Raw genomic sequence first — 27,294 nt, forward strand, 5'->3', positions numbered from 1 at the left:
TTTTATAAAATTTAACAATGTTTAATATTTTACGTCATCATACAATGTAATTATAAATGCAATTACGTCAAGTAACGAAGGTCACAGTACAACAAAATAAGTTCCAATAAAATCGGGCTCTTTCAAATGGTTTTACATGAATACAACACAATGCAATTTACATAAACGTGATTAGAATGTGCAATTTAGATAACTAAACCATTTCAACTTGACAAATACACAGAAATCGCAACAAAAATAAACATTTATCTGTAAGGCCAGTTTAAAGAATGTTTTAACGCTGAAAAAAGAAGAAAAAAAATGTAAGATTTTCACAGAAAAAAAAACTCGAAAAGAAATAGATTTTTTTTTTATAAAAAATCATTTTTAATTAAGAAATGAGTTCACTTAAATGCATTTTATTCAGAAATAAGTGTGTGCTTCGTGTGTGTTTTGTTTATTTCAAAATTTAGCGTATAACATTTAATGCGGTAAAGAATTACATGTGTTTCAAGCAATATGTTTGTGTCAGAACAGAGCGACATAAAAAGCACATATTTACGAAAAACAAGTTTACGACTAAAGACGGTCAAAACGTTACAAATTTGATTGTCCTAATTCGGCAACGAATGAGTTTATTTTTCACAGAATGCCCAAAAAATCCTCGTTACAGAAAATTATCTAAAATAAAAAAAACCCAGCTCATGATTTCCAAACGTGTTAATTCTGTGTACAATTTAAGAGCTTAACGTAATACCAATGTAATTTGATCTACTTCCATATATCAACATGCGTCATATTTATAAAGACAAAACTATGTTTTAATAAGGTACATGAAATGTAAAATGTGTGTTTTTGCATTTTATATATTAAGAGTTCATTTTAAATGCAAATCGTAATATCAATGTAATTTGTTCTACATCCATATATAACATGCGTCATAATTATGAACCAAAAAACTTATGTTTTAATATGTTAAATACTCTTTTTGCTCTTTTTAATAAGGGTATTTAACCATGTAAACATGGATCAGACATTTTAAGCATAGTGGAATATTTTAGTAAAAGCACGTTTTAAAAAAACAATAAAAAATGCACGAATAAAAAACAAATTAAGGCATAAAAACATATTTATAAGATTTAAAAAAGTCGATATATATGAAAATAAGATATGCATTTGTTATTATGCTAATTAGTTAATAAAGTGAGCGTATATGAAAATTAAAACCATAGAGCACAAAAAACAACCCTTCACGAATTCCACTCAAATCCTCATAAATATAAAATATAGAACACTCAGACTCTATAATAAGCATTTAAAACGCTAAATTTAATGAAAATATGTATGTACCCAAAAGTGTATGACTAAATGGCAAAATATGATAGAACCATATCGAAATATTTTTTGGTTTTGATTAGGACCATTGATTGCTTCAACCAGCAAACAGATGGAAGCTGACACTCTGCTCTAGGGTGATATTCAATATTGGTCTTAATTGGATTTTAGAACGATGTAGCTAATCGGAGTGTGTGATATAAATAGCGGGCGTATACAATGAATGAAGTCGATGATGTTTGACTATAAGATTGATTTAAGTTGCATATTGAATACCACTCCAGAAATATTGTATTAATTCATACATTGTAATGTTCATATTCTCTTAAAGCAGATGCATTCTCACACAGATTGACAGTCTTGACCATTTTTTCATTTTTTTCGTCTCAGAATCAGCTGGGCACCAATGCCTTCAATGCAATCATATAAGATAACTCACAATAGAACAGATCTCAATTGTTTGAAAAACTTCCGAAAATTTCATTTTTCTTAAAGCGTTAGTAAAACTTTTAGCCATAAATAATCAATTTTCGAACTTAAAATTGAACAAGTTCGACCTGTTCTTTGTCAGCAGTCCAATATTACAGGTTTTCAGACATTAACGCAAAAAAATGGTTCATTCGAAGACAAAAAAATAAAAAAAAGTGTAACATAAAAACAATCTGTGAGAGAGCACGCTTTAATCAATAATGGTAAGCAATATGTTACAGTAAACACTCTTTAATTTTGAATTTCACTATGGAGTGAGCACATCTAAACATGAATGGCTTTATTTATACACATTTTTTGAGACCCTGCCTCCAGTACATGTATTTAAAAGACATTTAAAAGAAAATGAAACAATTAAGTTTTCAAGCAAAATTTATACATATTTGCCCTTAAAACAATGCGCGCCGGTATCCAATAAATAAAATAGTAACTACGCATGACTAGATAGATACACATGTGTATGATAATGAAATACATGAGCGTTCGAAAAACAAAACAATTGCAATGCCTTATGGTTAACACTTACAGGGTGATGAGTCACGTGATTTAAAGGGGTTCTCACATGGGTCACCACGGGCCACAAACGATGTAAACAAACAAGTAAGTGACGTTAATTTCTAAATAACCTTTTTGACAGAAAATATATTAAAATATTTCTCAGCCTATAAAAGACTATGCTTTATCTGCTTCTACACGTGTGGCCCGTGGTGACCCATGTGATAACCCATTTGAAGTCACGTGGTCACTAACCCTGGCTTCTCTTGATATACCGCCGGAATGTTTCTTATATTCTTCATCGAAAACTTTTTGTTACGATTATTTCAAAACAAAACATGTCTTTCAATTCAGAGACATCCAATGTCATTGTATTTGCACAAACAAATGTGAGATTATTATTTATTTGTAAACATAACTTGTATGAATAAGAACAGAAACCAATTCCATACAGACTATAACGAATCTATTTTCAATATCAGAATATTCCAGTCCAAATCTTTCTTTTGGTTAACGTTTTGGGTCTGTTGGTATTTTGAGGTATTCTTGTATGACAACTTTGGGTATTATGCTTTGTTCACACATTGTACTTGACAATGTATGTTCTGGTCACAATTTGTTTTCCTTCCGTCCGCTATTAGGCAGCATTTTTGATCATTAAGCTAAATGCTCGTTAAATGTCATCTCAAAGCCCACGTGCATTGGAGCAGTATATTGCACTTTGACTATGCGCGACGATGCACACAACACCTCAACATTTTAAACGCAGTCCAATGTTATTACCACGTGACCACTGACTAGGTCACGTGATCATGTTTGACTAGATACAGTACAGTCATTGGTTAGTTAACGCGTATTGACAAATGCAATTTAGTCACGTGATTTCAGCCAACAGGCCAAAACGTAAGGAATTCTACAAACAACATTATGCTTTATTCAGGGTGTCCTCTTATGGGTAGACCTCACTTCCGGTTTATCTCGTGTCTTGACACATTGCTAAAGAAGTCACACCAAGAGAATCGAGTCCAATTTGACAGTTTTCTCTGTTTGACGCATTAAATTGTGCTTCTCTCATCCTCTTCTTCTGCTTCATCCTCCGATTTTGAAACCAAATCTTAACTTGTGTCTCATTTAGTCCAAGCGACGCAGCAATTTCGATGCGCCTGGCTCGTGTAAGGTACTTGTTAAAGTGAAACTCTTTCTCTAACTCTGTAAGCTGTTTGTTGGTGAAGTTGGTTCGTCCCATATTCGCACCAGCGCCGGTCTGAGGGGTCGCTTGAGTTGTGGGGTAGCCGTACTCGGCCTGTTTGGTTACTGGGGGCACAGTACCTGAAAACAGAAAGAGCGAGCGTTAGATTTACAGTCGTTATAAATATGCAGTATATTTGTTTATGGAACAATAGTACAGTCAATCCACGATGGCTCGAACTCGTTTGGTTCGATTTCCTTGTTGGTTCAGTCTGGATGTAAAGGGCCGAATCTTTATACTGAAGGTGAAATTTCACGCTTGGTCCGAATTTGCCGAGGCTCGAGGTATTTTCGCCGGTCCCTGTGCGTTCGAGCCAACTGGGTTCGACTGCGTGAGCAAATACATGTATAGTTAACAAGTTCGTCTGTGTAAGCACATTTATATGTAATGCATCCATTAAATTGTAGTTTATCCCATTTTATTTCGTTGATTTTTGCAAAAATATTTAAATTCGGAGTTTCAATGATGTTTTAATTGTCTTTTTATGGATGTTTCATGTATGTCGGTTTTAACTGTGGTTTCATTTCATTGCCATTATGCTAATTGCTGCTGTTTTATTTCGACTTAAATAACTCTAACAAATCTTATTTATGTTGTTACACATTTGCCTCAGAATTCGTTTTGAAAAGTTACCCATTACCATATTGACTGACAACTACTTCAATATTGTACAGACAGTTTAACAAGAAACTACATGAGCCACTGTAAAAAATGAATTTATCGGAAGTCAATACATTGAAAACAATCTCACCACAAAAATACCAATTCTCATAATTGACACATCAGAAATCGTAGGCCACCCAATGGTTAACTAATTAACATCGCTTGTATAACATACTGTCCGAGTCATTACGTCTCAACATGATCTTAACAGTGAAGTAGATTGAAAATCACAAACTCATGCGACTCAAGACCAACAGATTGACATTTATTGAGTGAAACATTCCTTAACCAAGGTATTACACGACTTTTGTAAATGAAATGGTCTTACAGCTAGTTTTAAAACATCGGTTATGACATTTTGTTTAGATTCCTGACATGTACATAACTATAGCTTGATTTAAAACATCAACAACCACGTAATAATAGAGCTGACGAAGATTTCAATGTTTCAAACAAAGGCAATTAATTCAGTCTGCAATATTTTTTTCACAAACATGCTATAGTATGCCAGCATTTCATTTTCTTTTTTTCCGAAGTGGCATCGGCCAACAATGTTTACCACGAGTGCATAAAACAGAAATATTCAAATATATAATAGGGGTTTAGCCAGGTTTTTAAAAGGACAGGTTGCTTAGTTTATCCCGTATGTTTACTTTCAAAACATTCCCATTTACAACGCTAGTCGGAAAACCACCACACTATTTCCTGGTATGCACACATTCAACATCATCGACAAAAAACTACATCCACATACTGCTCTGAAAATGCAAACAATGTTTAAACAAATCTTTCTACAAGGTGTCATTGTATTTCGTAGGTGGTACGTATGTCAAACATGCACTAGCGACCTTTCTTGAACTCACTGACACTCGGTGTGTATGATAAGACAGAAGAATTTTCTGAATTTCTTCAGGTTTTTGAATTGCGGTGGAGGTTGCCTTTTGACACATGATGTCAGATGGTATAAAGAAATGATTCATGTAAACCACTGATCTTTTTCTTTCGGAAATACCATTTGCATTGTTGACGTTATCTACTATCAGCTTTAACGGCACCCATAATAACATTGCGTATATGAAAGCGTTTAAATTTGGCAAAATACAAGACAGGCATGCCGAGGTAGCCTGCTCAACTCTTTGTAGATCGTCAACATTGGACTCTTAACTTATTGCAATCGTCAGAATCGACCTTCGTAAAATTAATGAACCTAAAATTTGAAAAACCCTCGAATGTCATCGGACAAAACAAAAATGCAAACACCAAATATATTTATGCTACCTTTTTCTGCTTACACTAGTTTATAAGTAGGCCTTGGTGTAAAAATAGACCGACTGAAACAAACTCTATGAAATTACTTTTGGTGCATTCGTCAGAATCGATATACGTACTATTTATGAACAGAAAATTAGAAACAAATCCTTGATTGCCATTTGCCCATACAAAAATGGAAACACCAAGTGCGTGGTGAGACTCAGAGGGTAGTCAAATAACGGGAATGTCCGACAATGAGTTGCATCAGAACAGAACAGAACAGAACTAAGCAGAAAATAACAGAAGAAAACAGAATGGTTATTTAGCATATATAGCTCATCATTATACACACAAAACAAATACAAATATTGTATGCATGAAAGAAAAGCTTTACTGGCAAAAAATAATCATTAGCATCAATTTAGCATTTTGAGAATTGTGTATTGAATCAAGCTGTTCAAAACCGGTTAAAACCACCGACCTCGTTTTTTGTTGTCGAAAAATGTATCTGTTCTTCAACTATCGGCTCAGTAGCCACAAATTGAACAAAAAAAAAATACTTTTATTTGTGTCATTTTCTGTAGTTCCGATTTAGGTAGACTGTTCTTATGTTTAATTATTTAAATGCATGGTCGATATCAAAGGCATATATGCTCCAAGTTGTATAAATGAGAGCTCGAAAATAAATAAAGTTCTTTAATCGAATATCGGTTCTCCAGTCAATGGTGATTGTTCGTGCAATATGTTGTGAAAAGGCCCAACATCATGTGAACATCTTCGACAACTGTGGTTTGACATTTAAGAGTAACACTTATGGCAACAATATCAAAAACGTGTTCACCCATTATTGCATAAAAGATTAAATATTCTTTTTTTTTAGAATTATACGAGAAATCCACGCTAAGGTCAACGCAATGGCTGTATCTTATTAACTAACGTAGAGATAATTGCCTTGCCAATTATACCATAGAGACAAAACGTTTCAAAAGAAAGTTTAATTTGAATTTTAATCACCCCTTTTCGACTGATGTCGAATTATTATGAGTGGAGACAGCGACTATGACAGGTTTATACCATTAATCATTACAGATTTATGCAAGAAACACACATCAAAGAATTTGTGCAATGATTAAGGATTGTAAAGTATAATTTATATATTTTTAATGTCCGTAAAACAGAAATTGCTAAACTCATCGTGGTCTTTGGTTCTTTGCTTAATGAAACAAAAATGCAAATTGTGAATGCACTAAAACAAACTATGGTAAATATACGTTAATCTTACGTTATTCACATCTTTTAATGAGTGTGTGACGTCTCATTTTCTGATTTTTTTTTATTTAAGTTTAAATTAAAAAAAAAAATGGCAAAAAACGGCATATAAATGCTTAAGGCCATTTCAAATATAGTCATTGGCGACATACTTAATATAAACATATCCAAAAAACACAAAGTGTAAATCGTCATGTTATACGAGTGTAAAACGTGTAACTTGAATTTTATGAAAAACAGTTAAATTTCCAGTTTATAGTTATCAAAGTCCCGTGCTCAATATTGGTTTTAATGGATATAGATTTTTTTGTGACCAACAGCTTAACGGTAACGTCGGCGGCGGATTACAAATATTGTTAGTCAGTGAGTCGCATAGTCAATCCATCCAATCTCACAGAACAAAAGAAGCTTTTCTCTACCTCTTATTATTATTAAAAACATTAACCATTTTGTTGTTAATGGATGGATTAATCATTTTACAATGCCACGCAGTATTAACTATTTCTGTACAACAAAAAGACTACTGCCTGAAGCTGCCATAACATCAAACAATGCTACTGTTTTGAACATGACTTTTTTGCATCCATGCTAGTGGCGCCCATGCTACAGATGTAACAGGAGTCTTTGTTTCATTTGGGACCAGAAGGTCATCGGTTGCTTGTTCCTTGCTTGTAAAATATATCAAGAACATCCGTATAAGAGACGGATCGCTTTTGTATTAGTCTTCAAATAACTCCGAGACTCTACACTCCTGATCTGTTTACTATAAGACCGATAGATCAAAGGTAGGTACAGTTTCTAGCAGTTTAATTGTGCTGCCTATCTGTCTTTTGTCTTTGGATTCTTTTATCTGATTACCCGACTGTTGATCAATCATTTTTGCACCCTATCTTTCTGCAGTCGGCAAAGCCCAAGGTGCCGAGAAGTGAAAAAGCAAATTGGATTAGGTTTAAAGATTAATTGTCCGTCCAAAACAATAGTATGACATTTGTGTCTTTCGCTAATATTTTCTTCTGTAATTAGTCAACTCGTCTATCGCTCTGTCAAAACTACTATTCCAGACGGAACATGACGTTATTCTTGCAAAAAAAAAAGAGAAATATATTTCTGATTCTGATTTGAGGTATTATGTAAATACTATAGAAAATGAGTAAGGAAAAGGATATATCTTAATAATATAAAAGAAAAAGAAAAAATGGGTCCCAGTCTCAACTATTTATGTTGATTCTGGTCTTTTAAAACACCAAACCGTGTCCAGTATTTTTTCTCCACCCCAGCAGTGTATTAAAGAGTCTAAGCCTAAAGTAACAGTGTCAACAAATGACGTATCTTTGGGAAACAACATGGCATCCACCAGTTCCGTTCAGAGGATGCCATGGACTTGTTTACTTTCCATTTTAGTCTAAAAGTGTGTTTAATTATGAGGGGACAAGCAGTCTCCTATGACAGCCTTGTTTTAACCAATGATGGATGGACCAGAGCCATATTGCTTTGTAGCTGATGGCTTATGGATTGCAATAGAAGATTTAATGGAGATCTCGGGCGCTATTGTATTGTGCGCTTAGAACCGAGCCACTTAAAAACAGTAATAAAGTACACGTTTACCTTCCAGCGCAATTGTTTTGTTTATTTTGGTGTTAAGTAATTTTGTCAACATCTGCAGTAGTCAATTGTATATATCTAGGATAAGATATACACAATGATTTCATTGGTTGATATTAATGTATGGCTTTAAAATGACCAATCGATAAACATCTTGGCTAACTTTTACCAAAGCGAACTAACTAATTAGTTACTGTTGATATTTGTTTTAAATGTATAATATTTACTTGTAAGAACACTTCTTGATATTATTTATTTCCATTTTAGCCATTGAAAACGTTCCCTATATGTCTCGTGCATTCTTTTCAAAATGTTATTTTAAATATTGTTGAATTCTTTTTAAAGTGTTAAGATCGTTTGATTCATTGGATAAACCAGATGAATAATAAAATATAGATATAGATTCACTGTTCATGATTAAGATAATGATTGTTATAAGGAGACACATTGTAAAACCTTTATTAGGAAACTAAACAAAAAAACACTCTTCTTTTCGGTGATGTTAAGTAGTTTCTAAAAGTCAACATAATCATAATTATCTACCGCATCACACACACTGGTATATGACAAGTCTGTTTGTAGAATTTGACACAATAATTCTGAGAGTTCAGAATGAGAGAAATAGTTTATTCGCGGCTATTCGTATCGTTTCCATAGTTTTGATTCATTATTTTGCCAATTTTAAATGTTCCGGAATGACAACTCATGATGAATCGAGGGTACAGCAGAAATGGCACAGGGAATTGGGCGTCAGAGCCGGTAAAATTGTGTCCCCTATGCGCTATAAATCACCCTCAGTATTTGCTTTAAATTACGTGTCAATATTGCAGGGCGACTCTGAAAGTCACTTTCATTAGGCTGGAATGCGACAGGGATCACCGGTCTCGCCTTTACTGTTTGTTGCATACGCTGTGTTTAAAACTGGTTCTTAAAGGGATACGTTAACTGGGAATGTCGGAAACGATATATTTCGTTAAAGTTCAGTTATTTTACGTACAATTATTAAAAGACATTAAACAGCAGCTGACATATACTTGTTTAGATATAATTTTGTAAATCTCCCAAAAACATTCAGTTTCAAATAGCATTACGAACGCTTTTTGGCAAAATAGCCTTCCTGTCATATTTGATATATAATTACATTAGAGCTTTATTATTTTGTTGATGTTTTATCATTAAAAAGGCATTTTCTTTTGATTTCACATATTCTTCTCGATGTCTGACCATATAGAACGTAAACAAATCCCTTTAACAGCGAAAGTAAATATTTAATTATTAACAGTATAGTTCGATTACATCTTAATATAAATTTAGTTTTTGATATATAAATATTTTCATTTGCCATTTGTTTTATTTTATACCTTTTCTTAAAGTAACGACCGGTGTAAAACATAAATTACAGTTATAAATGTCTAACAAAATACCCGATATGTAAAAAAGTGATAAGCTAGTCTCTTTAATGAATTCATCATAAACTATTTATTTATATTCCTTTATGGCAACAGTCTTTTTCAAGCATTCACAATATCAATATCTTGCACAAACAAAGATTCACCGACCAATACCACTAATATCTTGAATTACTGTCATTCAAGCAGTTGGATCGCTGGGACACATTTTCCATTTGATTAATATTTCAAGTTTCCCCTGAAGGGATAATGGAATCCACTTTATGGGCGATTACAACCCCACATTAACAAATTGTAAATAGATGACGTCAGTTTTGTCACGTGATAGCACGTGCAGGAACGTGTTATCACCATCCGAATCACGTGTAAGTTTTCGCGACTTTGACTCGTAATCACTTGCAGCAGGTTTCAATATTTCAATTAAAAACTGGAAACATTTTCTTCATAGTTTTACCTCATCCAGATTTATCTAAGTGATCCAAATATGTAATTTCATCATAGACACCTGCCGTATGCATTTGAATGTAGTGTCGCATTCTACATTGTAAGTCAAGAGTTGTATTTAATACTGGTCTTAGTTGGATCTAAGAACAGTGTAGCTAATCGGATTGCGTGATATAAATAACGGACCTATACGATGAATGAAGTCAATGATGTATGACCATAAGATTGACTTAAGTTGTATAGTGAAGACCATCCCAGCGGCCGTTTTCAGATCTCAGATTGAAATTAAACATTATAATGAAATCTGGCTGTTTTGATTGGACTATAAGATTGATGGGCCAATGAAAACACTTAGATTTTTCTCCTAAGATTAAGATTTTGTCATATTTATTTATTGAATACGACCCCCGAAGAACTACACTATACGATGAAATTTATGTCAAAGTATTCAAGAATATGTTAAAGTGTAGACCAATATGAAAAGAGAAATTATAACCGCTGATCTATTACACCATACGTACTTTTCTAAGATGATGCAATTACAAAATAGATGTGATACCAATGAGATTTGTTTTTGATCTGTTGCTTTACATGTATAGTGGGCGGGATAATCGATATACATCTGGGAAGTTTCAATTTCGGTTGCAAATCTATCAATGACTAGAAAATCGTGACAAAAAATGATGAACAAATATCCACAAGACAGTCTTAGACGACGATTATTTGCATATTTAAGTACAAGTTAATTTTTAATTTTTTTCATAATTTCAAAGTCTCCATTTTTGTTTTGTTTTATAAACCAACCTCAATCTGTGACCAAAGAAAATAAACCTTTCATGTGACAGGCGTATAGTTGAAGATCACACAAGTTTTATTTCGAATTTATGAATACATTTATATAAAGAAAAACAAAAGAAAAGGTAAATTTTGATGGGTTTTATTATGCGACAATGTCAATTCGTGTTGTCACTTCACCAGATAGCATTTTGATTGTTTGACATATTTTGCCTACATTTCCCTATAAAATGACATTTTATACGTTATAAACTATTTTGACATAATAATTTAATAGCATAATGGTGTCGTCATGTTGTCCGTATTAAGTTAGTTTTTAAGTTGTTGGTATTGTTATTATTAATTAAAATTAATTTTACATCACAAAAAAAGTTTAAATAGGACACCAGTTAAGTTTGTGTGGAAAATTGTAGGAAAAAAATAAAAATATAAAATGGTCAAAATTTAGCATGTTCAATAAAAAAGCACAGTTTTTAGGAAATTACGAAAATAAACTCACACAACGGCATTAAAAATTATGTAGGGTCGGGGCGAAAAAAAATAGCGTCTGTCAGGTTAATGGAAAAACAAACAAGTTTGTATACGCAAGTTTGTATACGCCTAATTCATACACAAATAGACGTACATTTGTAATCGAACCATTTGAGAGTTGCCTGCAAGATTACAGTAAGTTCTTCATCAAGTTCAGACAGTTACAACAATTTTGCACACACCATTCGTATTATTTGATTGGTCTGTTCAATAGTATGGCAATTTCAATCTGCTGCAAAAAAAACACAGCTTGCACATGTAGAGAAGAAGAAAAAAGAGTTAAAATTGACTGCTGGTTTGACTTTAATAGTTTGATTTATCCGTTCCTCAGACAAATAAATAAAACGTGGAGCCGCGTTGATTGTTACGTTGGCTTATTAAGGCTTTTGGTATTCGAAAAATTTATTGAATAGTCGTCACAGTTTAAAGCGATTCTCATGGCGACCTGGCCGGTTCATAGACCCATTATCAGTAGTTTTAATGTCAGATTTTAATTCGTGGTCCAAATAATAAGATATTATTACCATTCATATTAATTGTGTAAGAAACGCATCATTGTTTATTCATACAAACGAGGGAAACGTATGTTTTAATTTGTGCTTAATCTTGAGGTACCTGGGCTGGTATTCAAAGTTTCAATATTTATCTTAAATGGATCTAAGAAAGATGAAGCTAATCGGATTACTTGTTATTATTAACTGACCAATAGTGTGAATAAAGTGAATGATGTATGGCCATAAGATTTACTTAAGTTGTATATTGGATACCAACCCTGACCTTTATTTTCAAACTCAACTCAACTCAACTCAACTCAGTTCAACAACAGTACAAAAAAGCCATGAAAAAACAACAACAAAAAAGCACAATATAGAGCGTTCTTTTAGACTTTAAGGATTACCGCTTTGAAACATCCAACGAACTTTGACAAAAACAGACACCATTATATTGTATTTTTTGGCCATTTATGCTGTTAGCATAATAAATACTTTGTAAACAAATGGTTTGTCATTTCACGCCGTTCAGTCGAATTTACAAAGCAAGAAATTGTTGCTAATTGTTTATGATCGATGACTGTGCTTCGATTTCTGTGTTATATCCGGTATATAAAATATATTTTATGCTTAGCATTTAATTGACCTATCTTGACTTTCAGATAATGGTAAAACAATGAAAACATAATAAGGCAAACAATAAAATACTTGACAGTTATTGTGGAACACAGTGCATATATACGTCGGGGACATTATTGACAGTGATCGATTATTGATTTTTGTATCGGACATTGATTTTATACAATTATTTTATTGTCTTTTTATACTCATTTACGCGGCTAATGCTCTATTGTACAAAAAAAGAGATCTTGTTTACGACAATCAGAAATGGCTAGATATAATTGGTCTTTATATGAATCGTATTTGAAATTTGAAATAAAATCAATAATCAGTAAGTATTCAAATATTTAATCAAATAAATGAATTTGCCTTAGGTAAGATATTCGCGGTAGTATGACATTTTTGTTAAGTTTTCACATTTTATATATCAAACTCACTTACAAAGTCACGATATTTATGTTTATTAAGTAACAACATACTTACATCAGTGACGTCAGAAAATTTTCAAATAACTTTGGTTTACCGTAGCTAATTAAGATATCATTACGATAGCTTAGTGATTATTAAGTTAAGAAAGCTGTCTTTTTGAGTGATGGTTTCAATATAGCCGGACGGGTCATCCGTTAGCAATTTAATCAGACTGACCAAAATGGATCGCAATATGGTTGGTACGTATCATCCATCATACACCAAATCAGATGACCACTTGGGGAGGCTTTGACCATTAATCAGAAAACGCAAGAAGTACGAGTTCTATTACTTTGTTTTTGTTTGTTACGCATCGGCAATCGGAACACTTCGGCCATTTCCGCCATACGACGGAAAATGTTGAAAGAAAATGGCCGAGGTGCTCCGATTGACACTTCGGTTATCAAAACAAAAAGAGACAACAGACATCTTCTTGGCCATATTATAAAAGCAACGGCCAAACATAATAAAATAAAGATGAAGTGTTGGTTTGAAAATATAATAGAATTTCCGAATTATATATTGTAATCAATGCTGAAATCGCAACAAGATTATACCACTCATTAAATATGTACAAGTGCTATGTCTGAATGCATATGGATTATATCAAGGTTCCTTTAAAGAGAATTACTCACTGTTGTTTATGTTAGCAAAGATTTTTCTTACACTTGTTGAACTTGAGTTATCTAACACAATTTCATGAACAAACACAAAACAGCAACTGCCAGATATGGAAGTGTTCATGATGTTTTATCATTGAAAAACAAGTGCAGTCAAAATCGCTATTACGAAGTCGTTGTGACCTCGGAAAATACTTCGAGATAACGAACATTCGATATAACCGAAAAACAAAAAAGCGTATTACTAAATCCAAGACAATCGTAAGATTCTCTTCGTTACCAGAACATTGAGGTAACAGAGTTCGACATAACCAGTTTCGACTGTAGTTTTGTTCACATTTCTCACGGAATAAACACGTCAATGTCTGGCCGTATATAAAATGTGAATAAGCCCCTTTAATGCACGGTGGAATAAATCCAATAGTTTCATGTTCTGTGGTTATAATTTTCAATAAAGCTGACCCCAACACGACACCCATTATGTGTATCCCCTCGCTTAAAAGCATAGCATTTCCGGTAGAAATGGCGGGAAACACCGGGACATTTGTATACGGACGAGACCGCTTAATGGCGGCACAATAAAATATCGCATTATGACAATGGCGCTTAACAGCTTTTGATAAATGCCTGTTTTGCATGATTGGTCAGCATTTGCGTTTTTTATGAGACTTTAATATTTCCCAGCCGTCCGGTTGTGAAAAGTTCAGTTAAGTGTTCCGTAAACAAAGCAACAGATAGAAGATTTTTTTATTTGCTTTTCGCTGGTTTATAGAGAATAATGATTTTTCAATGTTTTAAATAGTGAAAATATCAGTTTGATATTAGTCACTATTTTGAAATTGAAGCCCTCTCTCACTTCGAAATCAAACGTCAGCGCGCGTGGGGCTGAGCTAAAAATTCAAAGACGTCATGACGTTATTTTCGCATTCAATTTGGGGCGCTTTTCCGTAAACCTACAATAAACTGTCACTGTATAACGTTTTTTTGGCACGCAGTTTAATTAATAAATTGTGTGTTTTAGTGTACGATCCCATTATATTTTACCTTGCGAAGAATAAAAGTAAATAATTCACTCGTGGCTACGCCATTGAAACAATCAATTATACAGTTTCTTTCGAGATAAATAACACATTTTTCATTCGATTTGAAAATATTCGAAAATAAACAGGACTGTTGAGTTAACTATATCGATTATATTTTTGGAAAAAAAGACGAGGAAAAAATGTTGAAAAACATGGGAATTAAGATCCAACTTTGGGCAATGTACAATATACATTGACACATAACCACGTTGACATGTTTTGAACTTGAAATGTTTTCAAACATGTGCGTGTAAAAATGAAATCAAATGCAATTAATGTTTAATGTCAAGACTAACCGACAAAACGAAATCTATTTTTTTATTGTTACTAAAATGTTCCCGGAAACAAGGAAATCTCTAAAAGCAAAATTGGAATCTCAGGAAGGATTCTTCGAAATTGTCTGAAAGCTTCCGTATTGTCCTGATCGTTTTAGACTTGTACACACGAAATGGTAATTTATTCATCAATAGCAGTCAGAAATTCCACATTTTCTTGAACCAGTCCGAATTTACATGAAATGTGTCACATTTAACATAGTGATTATGGCTTGATCCGGAGTGAAGTGGCTAAATTATCATGGTATACAGTTCCATAATACCAGGGACTGTCTAAACTTGTTTACATTTTAAAACATTTCTGATAGCCTGCAGATACTTTAACCATTGGCTCTGTCTTTCGGCTCGTCAGCCAGGACATGATACGATGGCTTTTTTGAGGCACGAAATGGAAAGGTTGAAGTCTTTCGAATCCGTACATGTTTGTATGGTTTTTGCTATGTTTTAGAATTGGCAGGTTGCTGTAGACGTGGGACAGTGTGCTTAGGAAGAAAAGGAACAAGTGTGTCGGGCTGTAAAGAATTTGAATATTATAGATTTCACTGAAAATGTAAGAAATTGTGCTAAATTTAAGCAATAATAAGTGTCTGCTGCCAACTATGTCCAGTTTGTGTGTATTTTTATTAATATATATATTTTTAATTTTAATACAACAAAAAACATATGTGATTATCTTAAGCATTTAATTATATGAAGGCATGAGTGTGGACATGCTGGTCTCCAAGAGGACAGAATGGTGCTACCTTAAAAGGACATTGGGCAACACCCTTTCATAACTCTTTAGCTAAAACACTAACTTCCGACAAGTTTGCTAATTTTTGGGCGATTCCTGTTTGGCTATGCTATAGTATTGAGCCAGTGATTTTCATTCGAATTAAAAGTTAAACAAAAATAAGGCAATATTTTTGTTGCTAGATCAGCTCTTCTTCATTTTTTTGTTGGCTTAGTTTCGTCTATAGGGATCGAGATATGCTTTGTTCCTAGTGCTTAAACTATACATATAGGATTTGATCAAACCATTTTTTATCACAGAATTTTATTTTTACAAAATGAAAACCGAAGATGAAACATATCCATTTTGTATTCCATAAATAATCCAATTGTTGTACGCCATCAGAGACATGCTATATTTGGCAAAAATATTAACATAAAAAGTTGAAATACCAAAAATACAAAACGTTTAGAATAATGGTCTTAGGTATTTAATTTCTTTCACGTAGTCTTAAATGATATTCTCATCAATTTAAAGTTTTGCTCGTTTGTGAAATTCCGAAAATCGAGGATTAAATTTCTATTGCCGAAACTTCTCAGACTCCTGAAACTTCCCTTAAAATCACTTGGTCTTTGAAGAGCGACTAAACGAGACAAAAATGATAGTGATCTATCATAATTTTCAAGCCAGGACCATTAATATCTAAAGCAACGGTGACAACAATAATAAAAAGAATCAGGGTGCAGTTTTCCTTCCTCTGTTTTGAGACTCAAGGAGCCCCCGAAGTGATCCTTCAAAGTCTTCAGTTTGTGTTTTGCAAAAATTGACACGAGTGGCGAGTTAATTAAGGGTGCCATTTATCATCGGCGGCGGGCCCGACACCAAGCGCGACCCCTAGCGACCAAGAACGGAAATTTGGGAGGCAATTTCAGTTTGATGCCGCAAAGAAATATGTCTATCCTAAAGGGAAGCGAAGTCGCTCGGAGAGTACGGCAGTTCCCCGAGAAAACCTGGCTAATATAACGGTTTCTGGTTCTCCTAATGTTTTTCTCGTGTGTCTAGAATTCCTTAATTGGAAATTGAGTGTCTTGTAGAATGTGTCCCGTGTAAAGTGATAATATTTTGCTAATTAAAAGATAACACCTATCGACATTTTATCTGTTTGTGTTGTTCCAAGCTTCTAATAAAATATTCTGGGTAGTTCTAAGCCAAGGGCTGCTGTAATGTGTTTTGTATATGCCCCTATATGTGCCGTATGTATCACTGTATTTATTTTACTTTACGTCCGCCCATATTGAATCCTATGACTTGTTTTGTATGTATTTAACTGTTTGAATCAGGGGCATATTGACCGAATTCGATCATATATTGTTTTATATATGGATACTGCACACAAGTTCTTCTGCTATGCTTAAAAATGAATTTTCAGATTAGAATCTATTGAATATAATTATTTATATATACATTCTGGAAAATGTACCCCGAAGAATGAACGGGAATGGATTTAAAATACAAGTCTATATTTGATTGAGACTGTTCAAAAACATCCCTTGTGTGACGTCATGCATTATGTGAGGTGAAGGTCACACATATATAAGCTTTGATCCTAGGGTTGTGTACTGTGTTGCTACACGTTTATAAAGCTGTAATCTGTTCCGTTCTGTCAAAAGTAAAAAAAAACAACCGCTGAATTATTTTGCATATAAACCGGATTTAAATAAGGTTACATTTAGTACTTTAACTATTTATAAACGTTACCTCAAATTAACATAAACCAATGTGAATTGGATTAAATATATGCATAAAAATCAAACTCCATCAGTTGTTGACAGCGTGACATTGCGATTTAAGCTTCATGAGTCATTAGAAAAAAATACCATAATTTAACTTTCGTAAAAACATAGCCGACCTGATTGACACTCGAGGTTTTCTTCTTTGACACAAGTTTGAAAAATTGTCACTTGTTACTATAGCGTTTTATAAACTAAGAGCTATCAAATTGAAAAATGGGAAAAAATATAGTAGTTCATATTTATGAGTAGTTTTGCGTGAAAAAAATGAAACAAAAAATCATGTTTTGTAAGTGTATCTAATAAATATGTTGCGGCTAAAGTTTACAATTGTGACCAACGGCATTTAGAACATTGACCTTAAAACAAACTTCATTTAAGCGTAGTTTACATGTCCGTCCATACTTAGTATTGCCAAGTGGTCCATACAGATATAAATCCATTCAAACCGGTGCAGGGGGTAGTTGGGATGGGGGTGGTAGCGGGGGCTGCGTTGACAGCATTGTATTTATATGGCTTCTAATGAACAGTCGCCATAAAACCCCTTTGAATGTATGCTTTACTACCGGATAATGGATCATTGCCTCCAGAAAAAAATGCATCATGTTTAGATATTTTTGTGTCGAAAATGTTTTAAATTGAGTTTCATTGGAAAATAAAACAAGTGTATAATACAACCTAGAATCGTCGAGTACAGCCGAAAATATAATATTCATTGAAACTTCGATGTTGAATAATGTATTTGAGTTATCTTAGACACATATTTAGAAAAAATAACGTTTCGATTTCAGACTCAAATAACTGCATAAAACAACGAACACCAACAATGCGATTTCACACCATGTTGGTCAAGAGCCTAATTCTAAAATAAACTATCCTGCAGCCATGAAGTATTTCTAAGCACATTGATTATAGCTTTACCATGCTGACCCATGTTAAATGGAACAACATGGGATATTATTAGAAGGAATTACGATGTCGGAGTGTCAAGACGTCAAAACCGTAGTCCCATATTGGCTGGTATCCTGACTCTGATTTCGATTCAGAGAAAGGCAATTGTTGAATTTTGACACATAAAACTTAAAAAAAAAATCGATTCAGATTACTAAAATCCCAAACTTAAACATCATCAGAATTTCAGGAAATACTGAATACCCGAAACTAAATGAAATATATGATAAAGGCCCTTTTGCAATAAGGAGAAAATGCAATATAATACTCAAATCAATACACACTGCACATGTAAAGTAATAAAGGATATACATAGTCATTCATCTTTGAATAAAGATGGGGATTACTGTAACCGCCTTGTGTAAACACTTTTTTTGTATACTGTTTAACAATTAACTTTATGAAATAGGAAAATAAATATCATATATACGTGATGTTATAATTAAACAAGTATCGATGACCGCAAAAGTAGAGTTCCCTATCGGATTAATTAAGATAAGTGTTTTTTCTATCGTATGTTCTCCTAGATCGATGCTAGTTTATTATCCATGACTGTGCTTCGAACATTCGTCCCAATATTGTACGCTTACTAATGCAGCAAATTCAGTGTAGTGTTTTGTTTTGGTTCGTTCGTTCGTCTGTTCAAAATTCATAAAAATTGTGTTATTAAAAAAAAGTTTCTTCAAAGTTTATTATTGTATTGTATCAAGTTCAATTGTAAGTGGCCTGTCTTCAAAAAATAGTTTGTGACTTTTTCAGAATATTTTGTTTTGTTTCGGGAATTAACGCTTAGCTCTGTTTTTTCCTGTGTAGTTTTTATATAATTTTCAATGTAGAGTTAATTTAAGATATCACGATTCAAACATTTTTATAAATTAACGTTTACATCAATGCCTGGTAGCATTGCAAGCTTTTCTTTTTCTAGTATAAGCATTTTTATACGGAAAAATCATTTTCATTTTTTTATTATTTTCTTGGTATATGTATTTAAAACCGATACATAATGTTTAAATGATCATATTTCGTCTTTTGTCTTTCATTAGTTGTTGTTTTTGATATTGCTGCTGTTTCAAAACATTTAACAGTATAACAGAATCAAAGACATTTTTTCAGACGTTACGCGATTGACAAGAAGTGGACATGTTAGTTTCTTAAGATCAACAACTGCGTCACATTCTCAAGTATTTAACAAGAAAATCTGACAAGATTGGTGAAAAGACCAGCAACCTCTAGCCATCTTTGAAACTTTATCCCGTATAATGCCGGTCTGAATATCAAAGAAGCCGGTCTCAGCGCGCTTGTCCAGGACGCGATCAAACAAATCAAGATGACCACTTTTGGAAAAAGCCATAGTGCATTTAATAGGAAATCGATCCCATGTAATTTGGTCATTATTGGTGCCCTTATTTGTACCCTGGCCTAGGAGGTGGACATTCGTAGGACAACATTTATCATCATTGTCGCATAAAGGTCAGCATATGGTAGGAGTGGGGACGACATTTAAGGTTTGAGGGATGTATTTTGGGCGCCTAATGAACTGTAAGGACCCTGTGAATGCGGGACATTGTCATTTAAGATGAGTTTTGTTGTTACGCAGCTGTAATGATGTGTAATCCGTTGCTTTTTGAAGGACCTCTCAGACAAAACAAAATTGATGTTGTTTTTTCTTATCACTTCTTAAATATCGCACGTACTTTTATATTTCTTGAATCCGTGTCTTTTAGAAGGACCTCTCAGACAAAACAAAGTTGATGTGTTTTTTTCTTATTAATTCTTAAATATCGGTCGTACTTTATATATTTCTTGCTTTTTAATCCGTGTCTTTTTGAAGGACCTCTTAGACAAAACAAAATTGATGCGTGTTTTTATTAATTCTTAAATATCAGTCGTATTTAAGATATTTATTGCTTCTTCATTCATGTTTTTTTAAAGGACATCTCCGACAAAAAGATGATGCTTCTCTCATTTATTCTTAGCTATCGGTTTCATTTTATATATCTTTTTCTTCTTCATGTATTTAATACATTACAACATGGATACAAATGTATTTCGGTTAATTGATTTATATTTTTTTTAAAGAAATACTAATATGCATTTCAGCCAACCTATAATCAAAGAAGATGAGCAAGGAGGCGGCAAAGATAATATTAGATATTTAAAATAGCAGACAAAAACAAAATTCTAATTTCAATTGTTATAATAATGACGTCCTATCGCAATCTAATACTTTTTTTCTTGTCATTCATAGCCATGATTTTATTTCAAATTTTAATAAACATAGCGTTTTTTGAAAAATAAAACCAGCTTACACGTGCTAGCATAAGTAAGTTCAGTAAATGAAATGAATTCACAATGAACAAAAATAATATATTTGTGTTAATAGTTCTGAATGAATCGGAAATCATTTTAAATGATGTCTATGTTGGAGTTGACTTAGTCTTGAATGCAAGGGGTCCACTCATCAGGCTAAGGACGAGATTAAATTGAATAATTCAAATGGTTTTCAGAAAGACGAAGCAAAATTGTGATACTGGTTATGCATACTGACTTGAATTTAATATACTGAACTGAAAGACCAGGGATGTGGGAAACTGGGCGGGGCGTAGTCATCGCTGCTCTTATTTACATTGTAAACAGACAGTTTAAATTCAACCGAGACATATACGCTCAAACTAAATATTCAATTTCTATTTCAATATGACCATTTGTGTTTTCTGAAAGATCCACGCTTTCAGAATCGTCAAGCCCTAGGTAAAATAATTTCGTTGTTAAAACCTAAGTTCGATTTGAGGGGGTCAAGAACGAAGCATAAATTCGATTCGAATGGGTCAAAAACGAAACGTTAAGTTCGATTCGAAGGGGTCAAAAATGAAACCGTTCTATCTGTTTGTTCATTTAACGACACATAGAACCGTTTCGCTTTCATCCTGTGAGTGGATTGTACAAGTATGTGTTGTCGAAAACGTTGAGCGAACAACATATTTGGCAGACAATCGCATACAATCGATTTCTAATTCATTAATGTAACAAACGTGTCCTACATGGCGTGTCACCAAGTCAGACCAGGATAGTCACACCTGTTAATGGACTTCCAAACACTTTGTATACTTAAGGTTACTTATGTTACTGCCTGCCAGCTTTAATGCAAAATGTACAAGAAATGCACTTAAAGCGGGACACGATGAAGATCATTAATTCAAATAATATGTATGTCACTTTAAATTACTTCTGAAAAGTTGTTAAGTTATCGTCATCCAGAAAATGATCATGGGTTGCGGAAACAGTCATTATTGTTCTACATTATATTTTGTCGAATGAGAAGGCTGTATTTCTCAAGTTTTCTATTTCATCTATTTCAGTAAAACAGCGGTCAGCCGTTATTAATTTTAATCAGATGAAGCGTGGCTGGCCCAGTGATTGGGTAGTTTACACACTATATTGTAGACCACTAAAAACTCAAAAATTGTGAGTATGTACTTACAAATTTAACGAGAGCGTCACATCAAACCATTTATTTATGTAAGAACATACTAATAATCTTTAACCATAACGAAATGGTGATTTTCGTTTAAAGTATAATAATTTCTCCATTCAACATAGCATTCTCAGTCCCGCTGCCCATCCGTAAACCTTAGTAATGGGGCTTAGCGCAAAATTGCTATTAAGGCCTCTATTTCAATTATGAGCTACAACCGTGTTATATTTGTTTAACTATGACTGACGCGTCCATCTATGAAACTGAAAGAGTCATTCTTTAAAAGCTAAACCCACATCTTAATTATAAAAAAAAAACAAGTTTTGAGTTGAACTTTTGAGTACTGGTCAGCTCACGTCAAAAGTGACTAATTTATTTCAAATTACTATATTGACTATATTTTCCTACTAACATGATATGAAATATTAAGGTGCAAATGATTTTATTTTTGCCTAAATCGATTGTTTGAACATGTTGTTTTACAAGGACAATACTGTGCAGGCTTATGTGTACATTAAACATACAGGATTACTGCGAGCCCATATATACACATACTACCAATAAGAGTCTTCGCCCCACAGTGTTTGTTCTTACCCAACGAAGACTTGTGCCAGTATTTCTGAACGGAACAACGACAATTGGACTCAAGAGCTCATTAAATATGATTAAAACATCAGCAAGTTTGCTTTCAAAACAGATCTTAACATTATTTAAACATTTCGTCGATGGCGTCGCGACGATATTTGCTGTCCTGAAATGATCTCAAAATGTTCCCATCCTTTTCAGGAAATTAATTTTTGTGTATAAATCCCCATTGTTAATGAATTTTATACATGTATGCAAACACGTGCACATCCTGTTATCAACGGGTTTGAAATCGGATCTCCTCGGCTATTTCCGTCGAAAACAACCGCGGATGTATGCCGGTATATCAACAGAAGTAGTTCGTAAAATTATTAATAATAATAATATAAATTAAATGTCGCGCTTTAACTTGTAATTTGTGTGTACAAGTTGAAATGAATTCCTAGTAAAGTGTATTATTGCATAGATAAATAATATTCCTAATACTATAAAAGTGAAGGTTTAACTGATAAACTAAAATTATACGCGATCTACTTGCAGCGTAGTTAAATGTAAGGATTTCTGACATTGTAAACCGCCCATATACATCCGAGCTTGTTTTCGATGAAAAATGGCCGCGGAGTTCTGATCGCAGATTTGATTAATCACAGGAAACTGTGAAAATAGGCTATCTGAATTTCTCTATTAGGCGAACCATGCTGAATTCTTTTTAATTTGTTTTAAACTTTTTCAAATCACTTAAATGAGATTACAATATATTATATGTTTTCCGTGGAGTTATAAATATTTATCATTGAAATAAAAATGATATTCCACTGCTGCACTACTTGTTAAATATAGCTTTTAGTTCTTACTCGGTGAAATATATTTCGATCTTGCACTGAACTGAACAAGTATCCTATGTATTAAATTGTATTTTATAAAAGCACCGACTTAAGATACAAACTGTTTGATGAAGTGCGTTAAAATTAGTTTTATAACTCCACCAGAAAAATGGTTGAAACATGTTTGGCTCTGGAACGACACCGACCAAAAAAGGCGCCGCAAATGGTTTTGCCTCTATGAAAGCAACTTTCAACCGCTCTCCGCGGGAAGTTGACAGTCATTGGCACTAAACGGACAAGATTAGTTGTTGAATCCTAACAGTTTGTTTGGAGCCCCTGGTGTTCCCTAAAGTGTCCCGTCACCCGGCTGCTGAGAATATGTCCACCGGGATTAGACAACAATGTTGAAGACTTGAACGGGATTTTTGTGATGTCAAAATGCGGCGATTTTGGTTTAGATGGGAAGGGTAGGGTGCTTCTCTTAAAATATCTGCTGGATGTTTATAGGGTAGAATGATTTCCACAATCGAAAAGCATGACCGCTTAGTATTAATCTTGCTTATAAACGAAAACAAACAATAGCCATTTCAGTTTTCCGAACAAATTCTTTTTTTGCCAACAATTTTTTGTTCAAAGCAATGTTAGTTTTTGGTTCGAGCAATTTGTCATAGAAATTTAAGATACTGGGGTAGTTTTACTTGCATTTTATTGTATTGCATTCATTCAAGATACAGGGTAGAATAATCTTTATTTAAGGTCGGGTATATGATAACAAGAAACAATAGCTCAATCAGCTATTTTCCGACAAAATTATTATTCATTTGCTAAAATACCATCTTCATAATGTGTTCAAAAGTCTTTATGAATTAAACATGACTTATATTTGAATTTATCTTTTTAAATACTGGTTAATCAAATTTGGTAATAATTTAATTCATTCTCTGGAATGTCCTTAATATCTAAAAATTATACAAAATTAAACAAGTACCGTTTTGTCTTAAGAACTTAAAACAAGAAACAATATTCGCTAGATACGGAGATATGGATCGTTCGTTATGTCTCGTGCTAGAAAAGTCGCATGTCAAGGCAATATGGGAGTTTTGTTTGAGGCAATTTCGCAGTTTCGCTGTCATTATTGTCTTAGCATCAGATAAATGACACAAAAGCCGTTATTATACAGATCATGTAGATGGATATTTATCTTTTCACAAAAACAAACAAGTAATCATATTGTTCCAAACATCAAAGAATTTGATCGGTAGATTGTGAACTATGGTTGTTTTCTGAGAAGATAATTTTTTATCATTAATTTGTACGTTTTTAAGATGTTAATTTTATAAAATTGAAACTATTTTATCATTAAACAAAGAAGAACTTATTTCACTATACGGTGATTTGTTGTTTTTTCGAAATCACTATCACTGCATTGCAAAGATTCCAATAGGCATATTAGATTTTTCATCAAAACTATTTTAAAAACAGTGAAATGTCCAAAGGTTTAAAAAAGGAATATATATTTTCATCATGAGACTAAGCACACACAGCCATTCAGTTGATTTTGAACAAAGAGCACTTTTATAAAGAAAATTGTTCTATAAAAAGGCCATCTATAACTTCAAACAAATCAAAATAATACTAATAATACTATTGCTACTACTACTATTTCTAACTATAATAATAATAATAATAATAATAATAATAATAATAATAATAATAATAATAATCATAATAATAGTAACAAAAAACAACAACACTAATTATAATGATCATGATAATAATAGAAATAGAATAATACACATAATATATCACAAAAATACACTATGATTAAAACTCTTATGCAAATATTAAATATTATTCGATTTCAATAAACCACTATGAAAGTTATTACATTAAAATTAGGACGGGGATCATCCATTATTGATTGTATTTTGGTGGCGTTTATTTCAAAATTTTAATGATTTGACCTTTTCGAATTAAGAAATCGACCTGAAGCCATCAAGTTATATCTTATTAAATCAATTATTGATCAATTAAAGATTGATCAATAGTAATAAACTGTAATTTGCCAACTTGCTTGAATTCAAATGTGTAAACATACGGAATAGTGTCATTAATAAGTTTAGCTTAAGGTGATTGTTTGATTTAACAATTATATTTTCTTTATAATCATTAACGACTTCCATTAACAACTTAAATGAAATGAGAATTAGCATCTTATTTTCATTTAATAAAAATATTATATTTATTTAAAATATTTTTTTTTTATATTTTTATCATTGAACCTGTTACTTTGTCATGGCCAGTTTGATTAAGGGCTCTTATAATACGAGAATTACTTGGCTACTTCTTCGAACACAAAGAAATTTTACTAAATACGTGAATCTAAATTTTTACTTAAATACATTTGTTCACCCCAGTTCATGAATTACATGGATGGACTTTAATATCTGAACAGAGGAACGTTTAATCATATACTAACATTTAGACTTACTCTACAGTTGGATATTTTAGTCATTTGTAAACCAAGCTCTTTGTCAAGAGTATTCTTAAATCATAAGTAAATGGATAATAATATCATCACACAAACAAGCAGACGTTCATGCACGCCTGTTTTAACTTATCTTTTAAATGTAGACTTAAATTAGGTATCATTGTAACCATTCATGGCTTTATCTAAATGCCGAGCCGAATGTTGACCATTTTTTAAAGTACTTATTTCTATGAGAAGTAGCATAGATACCAACAGCGCATTATCACTTTAACACTATAATATTAATGAAGTACAAGGGGGTGGGGTATCGGACGATCTTGAAAAAAAAAGTGTTCAGTATAAACTCTTATATATTAAAAAGAGCTATTTATGACTTTCTCACCTTGTTTTCCGGGGTTTCTCTTTATCTGCATCCAGCGAAAAGGTTTGCTGTTCAAGCTCTGAGGCGAGGGGGATTCGGACTTGACCGGTGACGGCGGCGTCATCTGGGAGTGCTGGAGGTAGCCGTTATGGGTTCCGTTCGGGATTGCGCAGTGGCCCATGGTATCAATGCACGGGCTTCCGTAAACCGCTCGTCCCGCGCTCGGCGAGTGCGGGGGTATCCCTCCATGGGTCGCTTGAGTGTCGCAAGTAATGGCTGAGAGTCCAGTATATGGGTCGTAAGTGTTTAACTGTCCGTCAAGTTCTGGGTACCCGGTTCTCGATCCTGCTCTGCCCATCATAGAATTGTTCACGTTTGTGTTATAGCTAATGCTTTGGTGTTGAGATACGACATGTCCATTCACGAGGGATAGATCCACAGTGTTATGTCCAAGATTAATTGTTTCACTTTCGGTTGCGTAGTAGCCTGTTTGTCCGGTGTCAATCGAGCGAGTATTCATAGAATACCCATACAAAGATCCACCATTCTGATCGCCCGTATTCACGTTATAACCACCCGTCCCGTAAGAATGAGCATCTAAATTACACAAAGTATAATCGGTCTCTGAATTCATCATTCTTAAAATGTACTTGATTGCGCTCAACAATTGCTTCTTTCTGTCAATTCCTAAGACTTAAATTGGCTGTCTTTTCTGAGATGAATCTAAAATAAATGAAGGTGAATTACGATGTGAAAATGACAACATTAGTAAAACCCATCGACAAATCACGTGTCTCTCGCGAGCCAATCAGCGCAGCGCTCCGGGCACAAATGGTGAAAGTCGCTTTTGATAGATCGCGAGGCGCAGAACGCCTGTGAGCGCTTTAAAAATCTTTATATTAAGTCAACTTGTTTTAAAACGCCCCAAGACACACGTAAAGTTAAAACATCAACAGCTTTAGCTACCTATGCAATGA

General features: G+C 33.4%; 1 protein-coding gene across 1 annotated transcript; it reads right to left on the reverse strand.

The window, feature by feature from the left end:
- LOC128235278 (homeobox protein Hox-A1a-like) lies at nucleotides 1–27,057 on the reverse strand. The gene is made up of 2 exons (XM_052950090.1): nucleotides 26,339–27,057; nucleotides 1–3,627 (listed from the first exon to the last, which is right to left on the reverse strand). The coding sequence occupies exons 1-2, from the start codon at nucleotides 26,952–26,954 to the stop codon at nucleotides 3,272–3,274; spliced, it is 972 nt and encodes a 323-aa protein (XP_052806050.1). The 5' UTR covers nucleotides 26,955–27,057; the 3' UTR covers nucleotides 1–3,271.
- Between the last annotated feature and the right edge of the window lie 237 nt (nucleotides 27,058–27,294).

The sequence above is a fragment of the Mya arenaria genome, chromosome 5, assembly GCF_026914265.1.
Source record: "Mya arenaria isolate MELC-2E11 chromosome 5, ASM2691426v1".
NCBI classification, from domain to species: domain Eukaryota; kingdom Metazoa; phylum Mollusca; class Bivalvia; order Myida; family Myidae; genus Mya; species Mya arenaria.

What these genes read in the sequence shown, in the direction of transcription:
- LOC128235278 (XM_052950090.1), bottom strand. Translation starts at nt 26,954, where the DNA reads ATGATGAATTCAGAGACCGATTATACTTTGTGTAATTTAGATGCTCAT. An exon ending in GAGAAACCCCGGAAAACAAG is followed by an intron (nt 3,628 to 26,338) that starts GTGAGAAAGTCA and finishes TTCTGTTTTCAG; the next exon opens with GTACTGTGCCCCCAGTAACC.